We start from the raw sequence: 16,155 nt of genomic DNA on the forward strand, positions 1-16,155 counted from the left end.
CCCTTCCCTCTATATAGTCTCACTATATAGCCCTGACTGGCTTATATATTTGAATTCCAAATCTCAAAACCCTCCCACTTCCTCCTTTCCCTCTGTGATGGTTTGTATATGCACGGCCCAGGGAGTGGCACTATTAGAAGGTGTGGCCCTGTTGGAGTAGGTGTGTCACTGTGGGTGTGGGCTTTAAGACCCTCATCCTAGCTGCCTGGAAGTCAGTCTTCTCCTAGCAGCCTTCAGATGAAGATGTAGGACTCTCAGCTCCTCCCACACCATACCTGCCTGGATGCTGCCATGCTCCCACCTTGATGATAATGAACTGAACCTCTGAACCTGTAAGCCAGCCCCTATTATGTTGTCCTTATAAGAGCTGCCTTAGTCATGGTGTCTGTTCACAGCAGTAAAACCCTAACCTAAGACAGAAGTTAGTACCAGGGACTCAGGTATTGCTGTGATAGGCCTGACCATGCTTTGGAGTAATATGGATCTTGGGACTTTGGATTTGGAAAGCAGTGAAATGCTTTAAAGGGAGGGGTTAATGGGCTATTTTAGTTGGAAATATGGAAGACTTGGTTGCTGAGGGTGATTTGAATTGTGGAAGCCTGGCTCTACAGGTTTCACAGAAGAATTTTAATATGTGGCCAACAGACTGTTTTTGTGACATTTTAATGAAGAATGTGACTGCTTTTTGCCCTTGTCTGAAGAGCCTACCTAAGCTAAGGTAAAGAGATTTATATTGTGTGAGTTGTCAGACATTCACACGGAAGTCATCACTCACTGATTTCATGTAGAAAACTTGCCTCTGGAGAGACATGGATCAGCAGTTAAGAGCATCAGGGTATTGCCAGTTGTTCACAGACAAACTGGCAGGGACATGTAGATCCCCAGCCCCATACCACCAAGCTCCACTCCTCTCCACTCCTCCCCCTCCCCACACACAGGGAGGAGGCATTGTGGGGGGCGAGGGGAGGTGGAGAAGTTGAGGGAGAATTGAGGTCTCTCAAACAAATAACTGGAACGAGAGAGAGCGAGAGAAAGAGAGAGAGAGAGGAGAGAGACATTGCATTGACAAAGGAAGTCTCAGAAACGCCCATCATAGATTTGATTCTCTGGTTAAGTCTCATGAAAACCATTTTGAACAAGCATAGGAAGCTTAGGAAAAATATAAAATATATGGTTTAAATATTAAAGGGCACCAGGAAGTAGATTGGAGCTAAATCCTATGTTCTAGGAGATAGCAGATTAAGGGAGTAGGACTTTGGGGCAAGATCCTACCCAGCTAAACTTAGATCCAGGCATGGTGGTGCACACCTTTAATCCCTAGAGATAAAGCCAAATAGATCTCTGAGTTCAAGGCCAGACTGGGACAGAACAAGTTCTAGGTGGAAAAAAACTTAAGTCCAGGTGTGGTACACACCTTTAATCCTAGCATTGATGAAGTTGAATGGGGGTGGGGAGCGCAGAGCGGCAGCCATGTTCAGCCCCACCAAGCATCAGAACTCAATAGTTTCAGCCGTTTGGCTCTGGCTTTAGAATCGAGAATTGAAGGTACGACTGGGACAATGGAAGCTGGTGAGCTGGAGCTAAGAAATCAGCAGTGACTAAGAAGAGACCAGCATCACTGAGGTGAAATCTCCTGCCAAGTGTTTTCTGAGAGCACAAAGGAGCTGTGTCCCAGAGATAGCCAAGGTTGTGCCTCATGCTGCAGCTGGACGTGGTAATGTGTGAGAGTCACCCAGGTGGTACTGGTTTGGACGACATGAGGGGGGTCGTGAAGAACAGCTGAGGCTCGGCACTATGAGAGGCCATGGAAGGCCATTGATGAAGCTCAAGTCCCAGTTGTAGTGATGGCCCAGGACTGAAGGGGTCGTGTAGAGAAGGTGAGGCTCAGCACCATGAAGAGAGCCTGTGAGAGGCTATTGGTGAAGCCAAGTTGTAGCGGAAGATCCCAGTGTATTGCAGATGCCAGTACCATGGGAGGATCACCAAGAATGACAGCAGCAATGGAGTGGATCAACCTGAGCTTAGTGTGCTACAGAGGGCAGAGCTGGAGAAGTGATGTCAGCATTTTGGAAGAGAACAAAAGATGTGTGGATCCCAGGCATTGGAATAAGAAGCTGTAACACTGAAGTTGCCTTGGAGACCTCAAGATGTTTGAGATGCCAAGCCATGAGATATCTGCTGAGGAAAGCTACTAGCAGGGAGAGGAACCAGCCCAGGAGAAAGAAATTTGTTGCAGTCAACTAAGATGAAAAGAAGTTGGGATCTGAAGACCGCTTTGACATCAGACATGGAGAAGCAGAGTTGGGAATTTACCCAGCTGGTTTCCTGTCTTGCTTTGGGAATTACAGTTAAGTGGTTGGATGGATGTCAGAAGTGACTTTGAACTTTGGACTTTTAAGACTGTTGAGGCTGCCATAAACTGTGGGGACTTTTGAAATATTTTGCATTATGCTATGTTTAGGTATGGCCCCATAGACTCATATGTTTGAAAAAGCCTATGGGGGCCAGGGAATGGAATGTGATGATTTGTACATGCTTGGCCCAGGGAGTGGCACTATTAGAAGGTGTGGCCTGCTGGAGTGGGTGTGTCGCTGTGGGCGTGGGCTTTAAGACCCTCATCCTTGCTGCCTGGAAGTCAGTCTTCTCCTAGCAGCCTTCAGATGAAGACGTAGAACTCTCAGCTCCTCCTGCACCATGCCTGCCCAGATGCTGCCATGTTCCCACCTTGGTGATACTGGACTGAATCTCTGAACCTGTAAGCCAGCCCTAATTAAATGTTGTCCTTATAAGAGTTTCCTTGGGGGGCTGGAGAGATGGCTCAGCGGTTAAGAGAACTGGCTGTGGGTTGGGGATTTAGCTCAGTGGTAGAGCGCTTGCCTAGCAAGTGCAAGGCCCTGGGTTCGGTCCCCAGCTCCGGAAAAAAAAAAAAAAAAGAGAACTGGCTGTTTTTCCAGAGGTCCTGAGTTCAATTCCCAGCAACCACACAGTGGCTCACAACCATCTGTAATGGGATCCGATGCCCTCTTCTGGTGTGTCTGAAGACAGCTACAGTGTACTTTATTTATTATAAATAAATCTTTTTTAAAAAGTATCTTTAAAAAAAAAAGTGTTGTCTTGGTCACAGTGTCAAAACCATAACTAATACACCCTCTAACACCCTCCCACTTCCTCCTCACCCTCAGGTCTAGCTCCCCTTTCCCCGATGCCCTGAGCCCTCCAGCTGCACAGAACTCTTCCTCTGACCTGTGTCCCATGTTGAGCACCCGTCCACCCCACCACCAGGTCATGCTTAGGGCGGCAGGCCCCACTCGGGCTGGGAGTGCTCGCTGAAGCAGCTTCACGGGGCGTCTTCTCACCGTTGGCTCCCTATTTTGAAGGGTTTGGGCAGGTCATACTCCATCAACTTCCCCACAGGCAAGAACCTCCTGACCAAACGCTCTTTTCCGTTGTCAAAAAGATACACCAGCTGGAGCCAGAAGCAGGCAGGTAAGCGCTTGGCGACCTCCTTGTAGCTCCCAACCTGCTCCCCATCTCCACCTTACCACACCCTCCTGGCACCTCATAGAGATGATTCTTCTCGTAGAAGAGGGAGACCAAGGTCTCATCATTTGAATAGAGGGGCGACTTTTCCAGCTTCTGCAGGTTAAAGTAGGTGTTCCAGCCTTGGGATGGGACTATCCTGTATACGTCATAGCCACCTTCCAGAAAGTACCAGATCTGTGGATCCAGCAGCATATATGAGTCTTCAGGAACAAGGTGAGCCTCCCGACTCTTCCCACTCCACTGCACAGTCCTTGGGAAAGTCCCCACCCCCTCCGAGTTTCCAGGACCCTTTCAGAGATGGCACCTCCTACTGACCTTTATCTTGGGGTCCCTGAACGGTGTTCACTCTGACAGGGCAGGAGATTTGGAGATGAACAAGGAGGGCTTGGGGAGAAAAACAGGGTATCTCACCTCTTCATCTTCTGTGACAAAAGTTATATGTCCCTTGTAAGAGTTGAGCATGTATTTGATGGTGGACTCCTTGGGGAAGTCCGCCAGAAAAATGAAGTGTTCCCTATTGTAACTGCAGGGGCAGAGAGAGGCAGCTCTCAGCACGGTGACATCTGGGGTTCTGGGCACCTGTTTCCCACTGCATTCCTAATACAGCAAGTAATCATAGACTGTGTATTCCCCAACACTGTAAACAATAGCCAAAGGACCTTGTAACTGTGGCTTCAGCTTCTACTGTGCATGAGTGTCCTTGTGCTCTTGGACCTGTATTTCCCCATCTCTGCTTTCTGGGGTTATCCCAGGACTCCGCTATCTGGCCTAGGACAGTAAAAGTACTATCTTGCCTAGAAATGGGGTCCTAACTGCAAGCCCTCTGAGCCCTGGATTCAGTCATGCCTGAAGCTAGACCTTTATCTTGCCATATATCAGTAGATTCTTTGTGCTTAAGTGATTTTTTTGAGTCGTGTTTCTTTCTTTTAAAACCAAATGCATCAAGAAAAAGCAGTGTGCCAACTGTCTGTGAGGATGGCATGGGGCCTCTGGGTTCCTGAAGAGTAAGAGGGTAGATGGGTAGGAATCGTTCTCAAGTGTCCCCAGAAAACACTTCCTATCGCTCACATGTATCCAGCCCAGAGTCTCATTTTACAAAAAGGCTCCTAGATCTGGGAGTGGGGTGTCTCTGATCAGAGTCCTCACCTGAGCTCACTAATGAGGGTCCAGGGTCATGGCTTACCAATGGAGTTCACCTTCCTAATCTAAGCAAGACCTTGAGCGCTACTCTAGTGACTGGGGGAAAAGCCCACTGAAGGGTTGGAAAGATCTCTTATGTGCTAGCTCCACGCCCTCTCTTCTGGCTTCCACAGATACCTACACTGTATGTGTATACCACCTCCACACAGACACACATACACACACATACTTAAGTAAAACTTTACTGGGAGTTATGGCATAGGCCTTTAATTTCAGCATTGGGGAGGCAGAGGCAGACAGAACTTTGAGTTTGAGGCCAGCCTGGTCTACAAAGTGAGTTCCAGGACAACCAGGGCTACACAGGTGAGACCTGTCTCAAAAACAGATAAAATTATTTATATAAATAAATATGTGTGCACACACGTGTGTGTGTGTGTGTGCACACGCGAGTTCATGCGTGTGTGCATGTGTGCCCATGTATTTGTGCCTGGGTCCCTGGGGAGGTGGCTTATACCTACCTTTGCAGGATGAAATTGCCCCAAATGTACAGCACGTTGTTCAGTGTGTTGAAGTACAAGCCCTGGGGAATCATAGGAGTGTCGGTGTAAGTCTCTGTACCAAGGAGCACCAAGAAGTCCAGGTTCTGAGCTGACCACAGCAGAAGAGAGGAAAAGAGTGCTTACCGGTCTCTTCCTGACCACTGTCCACCCTGGGAGCCACCCTTGCCCTTTGGTCCTACCTTCAGGGATAAACTCTGGTATTTTGTAGAGAATGTGCAGAGTCTTGAGCTCTAGAGGTAGGAAAACAGCACCCTGAAACCTGAAGAACTCTCTGGAAACCCTAATCTCACACTAACTGTGAGCGAGGCTAGAGTTACTATTCTCCAAGACTCTGCTGTAACAACTGAGTACGGTGACTCCATCCCAGCACGCCGGTAGCAGGGGCATGTGGATCGTTGAGAGTTTGAAGACAGCTTGGTCTACATGGGGAGTTCTAGGCCAGCAAGGTCTACATATTAAAACCTTGTTTCAAAAAACAAAAACAAGGGCTGGAGAGATGGCTCAGTGGTTAAGAGCACCGACTGCTCTTCCAGAGGTCCTGAGTTCAAGTCCCAGTAACTACATGGTGGCTCACAACCATCTGTAATGGGATCTGATGCCCTCTTCTGGTGTGTCTGAAGACAGCTACAGTGTACTTATATATAATAAATGAATAAATCTTTAAAACAAAAAACAAAACAAAACAAAACAAAAAAACAAAAACAAAAACCAAAAAAACCCAAAACCAAATAAAAACAAATCCCCACCCACCTTAAAGAATCTACTGGCTTTCCATTTACGATAGAATACCTTGTTGATTTGTTATATTTACTCTGTGAATATGTGTGTGTGCACACAAATGCACATTCTTCAAAACAGAAGACGCTCTGAGGAGTCTTCTCCCCTTCTACCACATGGGTCCTGAGTATTGAGCTTAGGTTATCAGGTTTGGTGACAAGTACCTATACCCACTGAGCCATCTTGTTGGCCTAGAATATCAAAATGCCAGCATGCGCCCCCACGCACTGGGGGTCCAGTTGGAGATTCCTCCTGGATTGTTTTTTTGAGACAGTTTTTATTTCAAAGGAAACATAAAACTGAGCTTCCCTGTGGACTACAGGACCTTCCAGATGTACTTTTGTTCTCTCTGCAGGCTTCCTCTTGTCTTCTGCTCGCTCTCCTAGACACACTGGCTTCCCCAGCCCACTGTACACCTTTCTGAGAGTAGCCTGTGTGGGGTGGGCATACAGTCCACAGTCCTAGCTCCTACACATTCCCGCCTGATTTACCTAAATTGAAGTTGACTAGGTAAAACTGCACAGAGTCAGTTTTTACTAACAGCAGCAGGTTCCTCTCATCGGCAATGTATACAGCCCACTCAATGGTGCAGTTCAAACCTGTTGGGGGAGAGCAGAATCTACAGCAGTCCCCATAACCTTTCACACCCTTTCTCAAAGGCCTACTACCCTCCTACTCCAGAACCCACAAAAAAAAAAAAAAAAAGAAAAAAGAGTACCTGGTAACTTTTCACATATTGACCAGCCATCCGGCACCATTTGGAAGGACACGAGGCCATCTGAGGATCAAGACAGACGCATGCTCAGGCCTTTTCTAGTCCATCAGCATCTGCAGGGCATCCTACCCAACCAGTACCCCATCAGGGTCCTCCACACCTTGAACCTCTTAGTCCAGGGATTCTAGGGATCAAACCGCCTTCCGGCATTATCACTTTACACTTGGACCTACTGTCTCAAAAACATTGTTTAGATATGGAGGTGTGGCCAATACAAGCCAATCAGAGCGCATCCTGTGGCTGGGTGTTAGCATTAGTGCAGCAAGGTATGGTGATGCACAGCTGGCCCTCTAGCATTTACTGCTGAGCCACACTTTGGCCCTGCTTTTGCCTTTTTAGTTCAAGATGGCTTCCAGCTCTTGATCCTTCTGCCTTAGACTCCCAAATGTTGTGACTATCTGTGAACCACCATGTCCAGTGGATTTATTTAATCTTTATATTAACACCTCCCCTCCAAATACTACAGTATTGTCATCTGGTCCCATTTTACAGATGGGAAAGTGTGTGAGGGAAACTCCTGTTACTTGGTAAAAGGCACAGATCTAGGATTCCATGGAGCAGGCTGGTGGGAGTGGGTGTTATCTACAGTTACTCACTGGGGCACAATAACGGGGGCTCGTCAACTACTCTCTTCTGTTTGTTTTTTCCAGACAGGGTTTCTCTGGGTAGTCCTGGCTGTCCTGGAACTCTGTAGACCTGGTTGGCCTCAAGCTCAGAGATGGACCTGTCCCTCCCTCCTGAGTGCTGAGATTAAAAGGGTGAACCACCTCCAACTTATTGACTGTTTTTCTTTTTTTCTTTTTTTTTTTTTTCTTTTTTTCCAGAGCTGGGGACCGAACCCAGGGCCTTGCACTTGCTAGGCAAACGCTCTACCACTGAGCTAAATCCCCAACCCAATATTGACTGCTTTTGCTTTAAAAAAAAAAAAGGCCAAACAAACAAACCCACTATCTTTTCAGCTGGCCCTGGTAGATGCCTGATGGGAAGCTGAGAACAGAGGGCAGGTCCCTGAGGATTGGTGCAGGCCTTTAATTCAACAGGCAGACCAGGCAGAGCTCTGTGGATTTGAAGCTAGCTTGGTCAACACAGTGAGTTCCAAGAGAGCAAGTTACATGCTCAGATCCTGTCTCAAAAACAAACAAGTAAATGATGTGGAGTGAGGGAGTCTGCACCTCTGTCCTATGACCTCTGACCTCCCAACAAAGTCCTGTCTAACACTGCATGTGAGCCCACCAACATCGCCTTATGGGCTCCTTGTTTTCTCTGTGTGTTTTGGTGTGCCTCTATGTATATGTACTATCTGAGTGCCTGGTGCTGGAGGAGGCCAATGGAGACCATCAGATTTCCTGGAATGTGATTAGGAGAGCCATCTCTCTGTAAGCCTAGCTATCCTAGAACTCCTTACATAGACCAGGATGGCCACAAATTCCTACATGCTATACATGTATGAGTGGGGACACCATGTGGGAGTTGGTTCTTTTCTTGTGTCATGTGGGTCCCAAGGACTGAAAGCAAGTCCCCAAGCTTGGCAACGAGCCTACCCATATCCACACACACAGAACAGCCCTGAGTGCTGCCTCTTCTAAGGACACATGGCAAGGAATAAGAGCCCTAGGTGAGAGTATAGAAAACTGTCTCCTGAGTGCTCAGAAGACACAGGCTTTTTTACCTGTGATGGTCCCGATGTGAATATAACCCTCGTTCTTGCCAGTGGTGAGGGCTAGGATATATTCAGAACCATTGCCACCGACAAACACCGGGCACAGTTTCTTGATGCACTCGCTAGACAGGACACGAACCCAGCCTCCTAGGGGGTTAAGCATGGAGACTCAAAACCAGAATGGGGTTTAGTCAGAATGAGGCCTGGATGCCAACCCTTTCCTTCTGGTCTTATAGAGTCTGCTACCTGTCCTCTTAGCCTGGAGCAACATGTCAGCTTGCTGCTGGGAAGCCTGGAGAGCAATACCTGTCATCACTTTTGTAACCCCTGATCCACCCAATCCTCTACCATGGAATTCTAGCTTGCTATGACTGGTTTGGGTTTTATGATAGGGTTTTAACACTGTAGCTCTGGCTGGCCTCAAACTCATCACTAGCCAAGGCTGCTTTCACACTTCCTCCTGCCGCCTTCCTCAGCGTGCTGGGGTCAGGTATGCACCACTGTCCTGGGGCTATTCATGGATGCCTTACCCCTTCTTTGGTTCCCTTGGTTTTGAACTGCATGTTGGACAGAGTGAGGCAAACCAGAGGCCCTTCCAGCTTGTAGCCACTAGCCACTAGCCAAAAGGTATGTGGCTTTCTGGGGCTGGGTGTGAGCTTGTCACCAAGCTCAACAAGGAGACCAAGAGTTATAGTGCACACCTGGATAAACCTATGTCTGAAGCCAAAGTGCTCATGGGCTTCTGGGTCAGGCGCCAATCCACAGGTGCACCCCACTCCTGCCTTGTCTCCCATCTCCGAGGGAGTGGTTGAAGCATTTCTCACCAAGTTTCCCAGGCTGTCTGGAATCTAATACATAGCCCATGATTGCCCTGAACTAAATAGTCTCAAGTGCTAGGATTAGAGGTTGGCAACACCCCTACCCATGTGTGTGCTACCCCATCTCCCGGGTCTCATGTAGCCCAGATTCATCTCAAACAGGGCTATGTAGCTAAGGGTGACCAAAAGCCCCCTCATCTCCCTATCTCTGTTTCCCAAGTGTTGGGATGAAAGGTGTACACCACGGTAATGCCTAGACTTTTTCCTTTCTGGTCAATATCCTTCTTAGTTTTGTTTCTCTGACACCCACATCCCCCACCCCCACCCCCGGTCTCCCCATCCCAGTGTTCTCACTGCTGCCGCGGCTCTTGTCGAAGAGCGTAGTGTAGGTGCCTGTGAAATAGTAGACGAGCTGGTTCTGTCGAATGAAGAGCGTGCTCTCGGTGGCAATGGCGTCATGGATAGTGGCTGAGAAGCCAAGAATGGGACAGTAATAGGAGCCGACCCAGCAACTATCAATACTCAGCTGCAGGGGCAGAGAGCGTGTGAGCCAGTGTGAGCCCTCAGCCTCTGAGTTCTAACTGCCTAGATAGTCACACTATCCCAGCCTGAGCACTGTACACAACCTGCAGTTAAACCGTGTACGATGTGTTCAACAGTCCCTGTACCCGTGCTAGAGTTCTGCTCCCATGTTGAATCTGGAGAGATGGCTCTGTGGTTAAGGGCAACTCTCTCTAACTCAGTGCCCTCCTCTCGCTTCTGTGGGCACCAGGCCACCAGTGCTCTTAACTGCTGAGCCACCTTTCCAGAACCTTGTGTGTGTGTGGGGGGGGGGCAATGTGAGAGAGAGGGAGAGAGAGAGAGAGAGAGAGAGGGAGAGAGAGAGAAAGAGAGAGAGAGAGAGAGAGAGAGAGAGAGAGAGAGAGAGAGAGAGAGATTGTATTTCAATGATAATCCCTGTGGAGGCCAAAGGCACCAGATCCCCTGCAGCTTGAGTTACAGGTGGTTGAACTGCCATGTGGGTACTGGGACTTGAACCCAGATGCTCTGGAAGAACAGTCAGTGCTCTCAACCTCTGAACCATCTCTCCAACCCTTCAAGAAATGTATTTTTAAAAAATATCTGGGGGTTGGGGATTTAGGCCCTGGGTTCGGTCCCCAGCTCCGGAGAAAAGAAAAGAAAAAAAAAATTTGAACCTATGCTTCCTAGCAGTAAAATTTTTCTTCAAGCCCTGTTGCCTGGAGACTGGCATCTTTGAAGTCCTACTCTATAGTCCCAGATCCCCATCCAGGGTCTAGGACCCAGTACTGCCCAGAAGCCCGAGTCTGCACCTGCCTGCTGTCACTCACCTCCAAGAGAACAAAGTCATGGAAATTACTGTCAGAGAGCAAGATGGCCTTTTCATTATCAAAGCCCCCAAGGATGAAGACGGGTGTGTGGTCCATAGTGTACCACAGGGGTCTTGATTTCGAGAGCCTAAAGTGAGACGGCTTCAGAGAAAGGCTCTGTCAGGGAAAAAGAAATACTGTTCAGCCTTCACCTACCTGACTGTCCCGCCATCTCCACTACCAGCCAAAGTTCCTGTCCTGACCACGAAGCCTCTGCGGCTTGTCGTCCCCTCCCTAACCTCACTCTCCACCACTCTCTGACCCAGGCCCAGCCTCTTCCTTCTTTCCCACACACCCCCTTCACTCGCGTCTCATCTTTCACCGCCCCATCACCGCCCCACCCCCAACCCCAGCCGCCACCCACCTCCAAGGCGTTAAGCCCTAGCGAGTACTCTGAGCTCCACCTCCAGGGCGGGAAACGCTGCTAGCTGGGTGAATGTGTAGCAAGCACAGAACATGGGTGCAGGGCTGGTGGTGATGAGGAGGTAGGGAATGATTCCCTCCTTTGGAGCCTCAGCGTTCTTCTCTTTGAAATGAGTATACACAGCATGTGGGCTGGCTTGGTGGGTAAAGACACTTGCCACCAAGCTCGGTTGTCTTCTGACTTCCGTATATGTGCCCCATGTGTGTCCTCCACCACCAAATAGATACACGGATTAGAAAAGTGAGAATGAATCTGTGAGGCCTGGCTTGGTGCCCCACATCTAGGATACTCTAGTACTTGGGAGGCTGAGGCCGGAGTCTCACAAAGTTTGCTGGTCTGTATGATGAGTTCATAGCCCACTGCCGACTACACTGAAACCTTGTGACAAAACACTATGCAGGAGCCGTGAGACGGTCTGGCAGGCAATGGCTCCTGCTACCTAGTCTAATTTAATGTCTTTGAGTTCAATGTCAGGCAATTCCACAAGGCGGAAAGAATACAGGCTCCTAGAAGCTGTCCTCTGACCTCCACATGCATAGCATGGTATAAACACATACAAAACAATGTAAAAAAAACAAAAAACAAAAACAAACTACATACAACCCAGTGAGACAATGGGGATGGGCTGCCACCCTGTGCTTACCTGGAAACCTTGATACTTTTCAGCCTCTGGCACTGGGGACTGTGTGTGTGTGTGTGTGTGTGTGTGAGAGAGAGAGAGAGAGAGAGAGAGAGCACAACCCTCCCTCTCTAGATTACTTCTGAAAGAGGAACTCAAAGGTACAGTTGGGAAAATGGCATCTGGGGGCCAGAGGTCAAGAAAGTGCTCTGCGAGTGGGATCTGTGTTGGTTTGGCAGTTTGAAGGCAATGTGCGTCTAATTCATATATTGTCCCGGCTGGCAGTCCTCACCTCATATCCTACGGTGAAGACGGGTGCACCACTTGCGTCTTTCCTCAAGAAGCCATTCATATTTACAAAGAACCTGCAAGCAGGCTCCAGTGAGGAGTGCCATCTCAGGGGATCCTCCCGGCTCACAGCCACCTTTCCCTGCCACCTCCCTTTTGCTTCCCCTGCTTCCTTTGGGATTCTGAGGGTAGTCTTTCCTCGGTGTGTGCACACTACCAGAAACAGCACCTTTTCCTGGGAATGAAGGGTCCTATGCCATTGGTGTAGACTTCCACCGAGGCGACCACCGAGCCGTTTTTCAAGGGCATGGGTGTGTACCAGTTCAGGATGCACATGGCCTCCGCGTGGCAGTCCCCTGCTGCATGGGGCACAAAATCACAGAGGTATTAGAGACTGCCAGAAGCCCGGGTGGGCCTCAGGGTGCTCCCAGACTACCTATCCCTACCCACCACCACCAAGCAGTTTGGCCAACCTCTGCTGAGCATTGGAGCAGCCTCCAACAAGATCTGCAGATTCTCGGGCTTCCAACGGTAGAAATTGACTGAGTGTATGTAGTCGATTTGGATCATGGGTTTCATCCCCAACAGGTGGCCCTTTCGGGCCAGCACCTCGCTATCCTGACGGGGAGAAGAACTTAGTTTCAGGGTCCACTGCCCGGAGACTCCTGGAGTAATGCTCTGCACCTGAGCTAGGTGGACATAGCAGGCTCTCCCCACCATGGAAGGGTAAGAGAGCACAGCTCTGCAGCCTGCTGGGATGGCAAACACTTGTTCCCAGTGCTCCAGCGGGAGAGGTAGCACGCTCTTTAGTTCAGGAGGACATCCAGGGGGTTTGAAGTCAGCCTGGGCTATAAAGTAAGACTGTCTCAAAATAAGCAAATCAATAAAATCTAGAAGCCGGGTGTACTAACATTCGCCATTTACCCTCTCAAGAGATGGAAACAGGAGAATCACCACAAGCTTGAGATCAGTCTGGTCTATACAGAGAGTCCTAAGTGAACCAGGACTGTGTATCTGTCTCCTAGGTTTTTAATTCTCTCTTCAGGAATCTGTAAGCACCAGGCACACATGTAGTATACAGACACATACATGCAGGCAAAACACCCATGGACATAAATAAAATGTTTTAAAAAACGGAAACTTTCAAGTCAAGGGTGGTGAATTGATTCTGTGATCCCAACACTCAGATAACAGAAGCAGGAGAATCACTGTGAATTCAAGGGTAGCCTGATCCAAGCAGGGAGTTCCAGAGCCCTGTAGTAAGACACTGTCTCAAAAACACAAAAAGAGAGGTTGGGGATTTAGCTCAGTGATAGAACACTTGCCTAGCAAGCGCAAGGCCCTGGGTTCGGTCCCCAGCTCCCAAAAAAAGAAAAGAAAAAAAAAAACCACAAAAAGAAAGCTGGGCATGGTTGTACGCACCTAGCAACCTATCATCCCAGTACCTGGGAGAAGGAGGTAGGAGGATCCTGAGTTGAAGGACAGACTGGGCCACATATGACCCTAGTTCAAACCAATACAAAAAGCAAATGGTACTTGGATGACTGCCTAGCCCCTTGATCTTTGTAGCTTAGTCAATTAACTTTTCTAAGAACAAATTAATACTTTGGTGATGAGTTATATCATGAGTGAGTTATAGCTCAATAAACTTAAAACCTTTGGTGGTGTCTTGAGAAAGGATCTTCCTACATAGCCCAGGCTAGACTCCGTTGTTCTGTAAACAACATACACTGACGCTTCTTTTTTCACTCCCTTGCTTTAGATTTACTTGTTTTACTTAACATGCATAAATATTTTGTCTGAATACATGTATGTGGACCATGTGCATGCCTGTTGTCTGAATGCGTGCGTGTGTACCATGTGTGTGCCTGTGGAATTCCCTGGAACTGGGGTGATGGATGGTTCTGAGCTACCAGATGGGTGCTAGGAATCAAACTCTGGTTCTCTGCAACAGCAACAAGTACTCTTAACCAATGAGCTACCTCTCGGGCCCTGCTGTCAGACTGCTTTCCTAGTAGGCATGAGACCCTAAGCTCTTTTCCCATCACAGAATAAAATAGAGTGCAGTGGTGCACACCTGAAATCCCAGTACACTCCCATGGAGCCTGCAGGGGTAAGACACTCAAAAGTTTGAGGTTATTCTTTGCTACAGTCAGGTTAGCCAGCCTGGGTTTCATGAGACTCTTCATCAAAAACAGTAATAAAAGCAGCAGGTGGCGATGGCGCACACCTTTAGTCCCAACAACAAAGGAGGCGGAGGCAGGTCGATCTTTGTGAGTTTGAGACCAACCTGGTTTACATAGCAAGACCCTGTCTTCAAAGAAAAAGCCTACAGGATAAAGCACAGCATTTTCAAATCATCTGCATGACAAACTGCCCTCGTTCAAAATCTATAATTTTCACAAATCCATAGTTAAAAGGTAAAAAAAAACAAAAAACAAAAACAAAAAACCTCTTCATTCTAAAATGAGCAAGGGAGGCTGGAGAAATGACTTAGAAGTTAAGAGCACTGACTGCTCTTCAAGAGGACCCAGGTTTAGTTCTCAGCAACCACATGGTGGCTCCCAACTGTCTGGAACTCCAGTTCAGTGCACTTGACACCCTCTAGTAGACATACATTCGGGCAAAACACTAATACGCATAAAATAAAAAAAAAATTATTTGGGCTGGAGGGATGGCTCAGCGGTTAAGAGCACTGACTGCTCTTCCAGAGGTCCTGAGTTCAATTCCCAGCAACCACATGGTGGCTCACAACCATCTGTAATGAGATCTGATGCCCTCTTCTGGTGTCTCTGAAGACAGCTACAGTGTACTTATATGTAATAAATAAATCTTTAAAAAAAATTATTTTAGAAAATAATAAAATGAGCAAAGGAAGGCCAATCAAGATGGCACATGCCGGGGTCGGGGATTTAGCTCAGTGGTAGAGCGCTTGCCTAGCAAGCGCAAGGCCCTGGGTTCGGTCCCCAGCTCCGAAAAAAAAAAGAAAAAAGAAAAAAAAAAAAAAAAGATAGCACATGCCACCTTTGATCCTGGCAGAGGCAGAAAGTCGAGTTCCAGGACAGCCAAGGAAGGTCTCTTTAGAAAGACCCTGTCCTAAACAAACAAACAAACAAACAAACAAACAAACAAACCAAAATGGACAGGGGGAGGTTGGCATGATGGCTCATACCTACAATCCCAGTACAAGAGACAGAGGCACAAGAACTGTTGTAAGTTCAAGGCCAGCCCAGGTTAAATAACATTATCCTGTATCATGAAAGAAAGAGGGTGGGGCTGGAGAGATGGATGGCTCAACGGTTAAGAATGTGTACTCACTGTTCTTCCAGATGACCAAAGTATGAGTCCCAGCATTTATGTCAAGCCACAATGGCTGTTACTCCAATTCCAGGGATTCATCACCCTCTTCTGACCTCCATAGGCAACTGCATGCACATGCATATACCTCCATATCTATATCTATATCTATATTATACATATATAATTAAAAATAAGATGAATCCTTTTTTAAAAGAAAGATTAACTCTTAATAGACACACGGTTCTTATTGAAGGTAGCAGAAGCATTCAGGAGAAAGATAATGAGGTTAGTGTGATTGAGTGAGGGCAGCCCCTATATATAACATACGCACACACACATGTATGTATGTATGTATGTATGTATGTATGTATAATAGGCACCTATGTTTGAATGCTTGGTCCCTAGCTGTGGGTCTATTTGAGTAGTGTTACATATGGCCTTCTTGAAGGAGGTGTGTCACTTGGGATAGAAGGTCTCCAAAGTCTGCACTATTCCTAGTTCTCTTTCTCTGCCTTTTGCTTGTGAACGGAGGTATAAGCTCTCAGCTGCTGCATGATCGCCACCAGGTTCCCTGCTGTGGTGCTCATGAACTTTTATCAGGTTGCCTTGATCATGCTGTTTTTGTCATGGCAATAGAAATGTAGCTGAGACAGGTGTCTGACTCTGTAGATACACTAAAATGTACTGATCTGTAGACTTTAGAATGTCACCTTTAGGGGCTGAGGTCACGGTGGTAGCATGTGCAAAGCCTTGGGTTCTGTCCCTAGCCCCTAAACAAAACAAATGACGACCTACATCTCAATTTTAAAATGGGGGAACCTCATTTTAAACACCTCCCTATTGTGTTCTTGTATCTAGTGGGA

At 47.7% G+C, this 16,155-nt stretch overlaps 2 protein-coding genes across 23 annotated transcripts in view; one reads left to right on the top strand and one right to left on the bottom strand.

Annotated features, from left to right (window-relative positions):
• The window catches only part of LOC103689966 (MARCKS-related protein-like), a 980,777-nt gene that overhangs the window by 557,359 nt on the left and 407,263 nt on the right, over positions 1-16,155 (top strand). The gene's annotated exons all lie outside the window — the stretch shown is intronic.
• Positions 1-16,155, bottom strand: part of Catsperg (cation channel sperm associated auxiliary subunit gamma) — a 30,762-nt gene that overhangs the window by 9,013 nt on the left and 5,594 nt on the right. For 8 of the 22 annotated variants that reach the window (XR_005501787.2, XM_039104337.2, XM_039104333.2 and 5 more), the window contains 13 exons: positions 12,466-12,610; positions 12,210-12,351; positions 11,997-12,069; positions 10,623-10,778; positions 9,628-9,799; positions 8,465-8,602; positions 6,739-6,798; positions 6,512-6,619; positions 5,423-5,473; positions 5,202-5,331; positions 3,955-4,066; positions 3,559-3,717; positions 3,357-3,466 (listed from right to left, as the gene is read on the bottom strand). Coding sequence is in view for 19 of the 22 variants with exons in the window: in XM_039104337.2 (XP_038960265.1) it covers positions 3,357-3,466; positions 3,559-3,717; positions 3,955-4,066; positions 5,202-5,331; positions 5,423-5,473; positions 6,512-6,619; positions 6,739-6,798; positions 8,465-8,602; positions 9,628-9,799; positions 10,623-10,778; positions 11,997-12,069; positions 12,210-12,351; positions 12,466-12,610 (1,556 nt within the window). In the remaining 3 variants the exon portion in view is untranslated. The other 14 variants (XR_010064605.1, XR_010064606.1, XM_006228722.5 and 11 more) reach the window with 9 other exon arrangements.

The sequence above is a fragment of the Rattus norvegicus genome, chromosome 1, assembly GCF_036323735.1.
Source record: "Rattus norvegicus strain BN/NHsdMcwi chromosome 1, GRCr8, whole genome shotgun sequence".
NCBI lineage: Eukaryota > Metazoa > Chordata > Mammalia > Rodentia > Muridae > Rattus > Rattus norvegicus.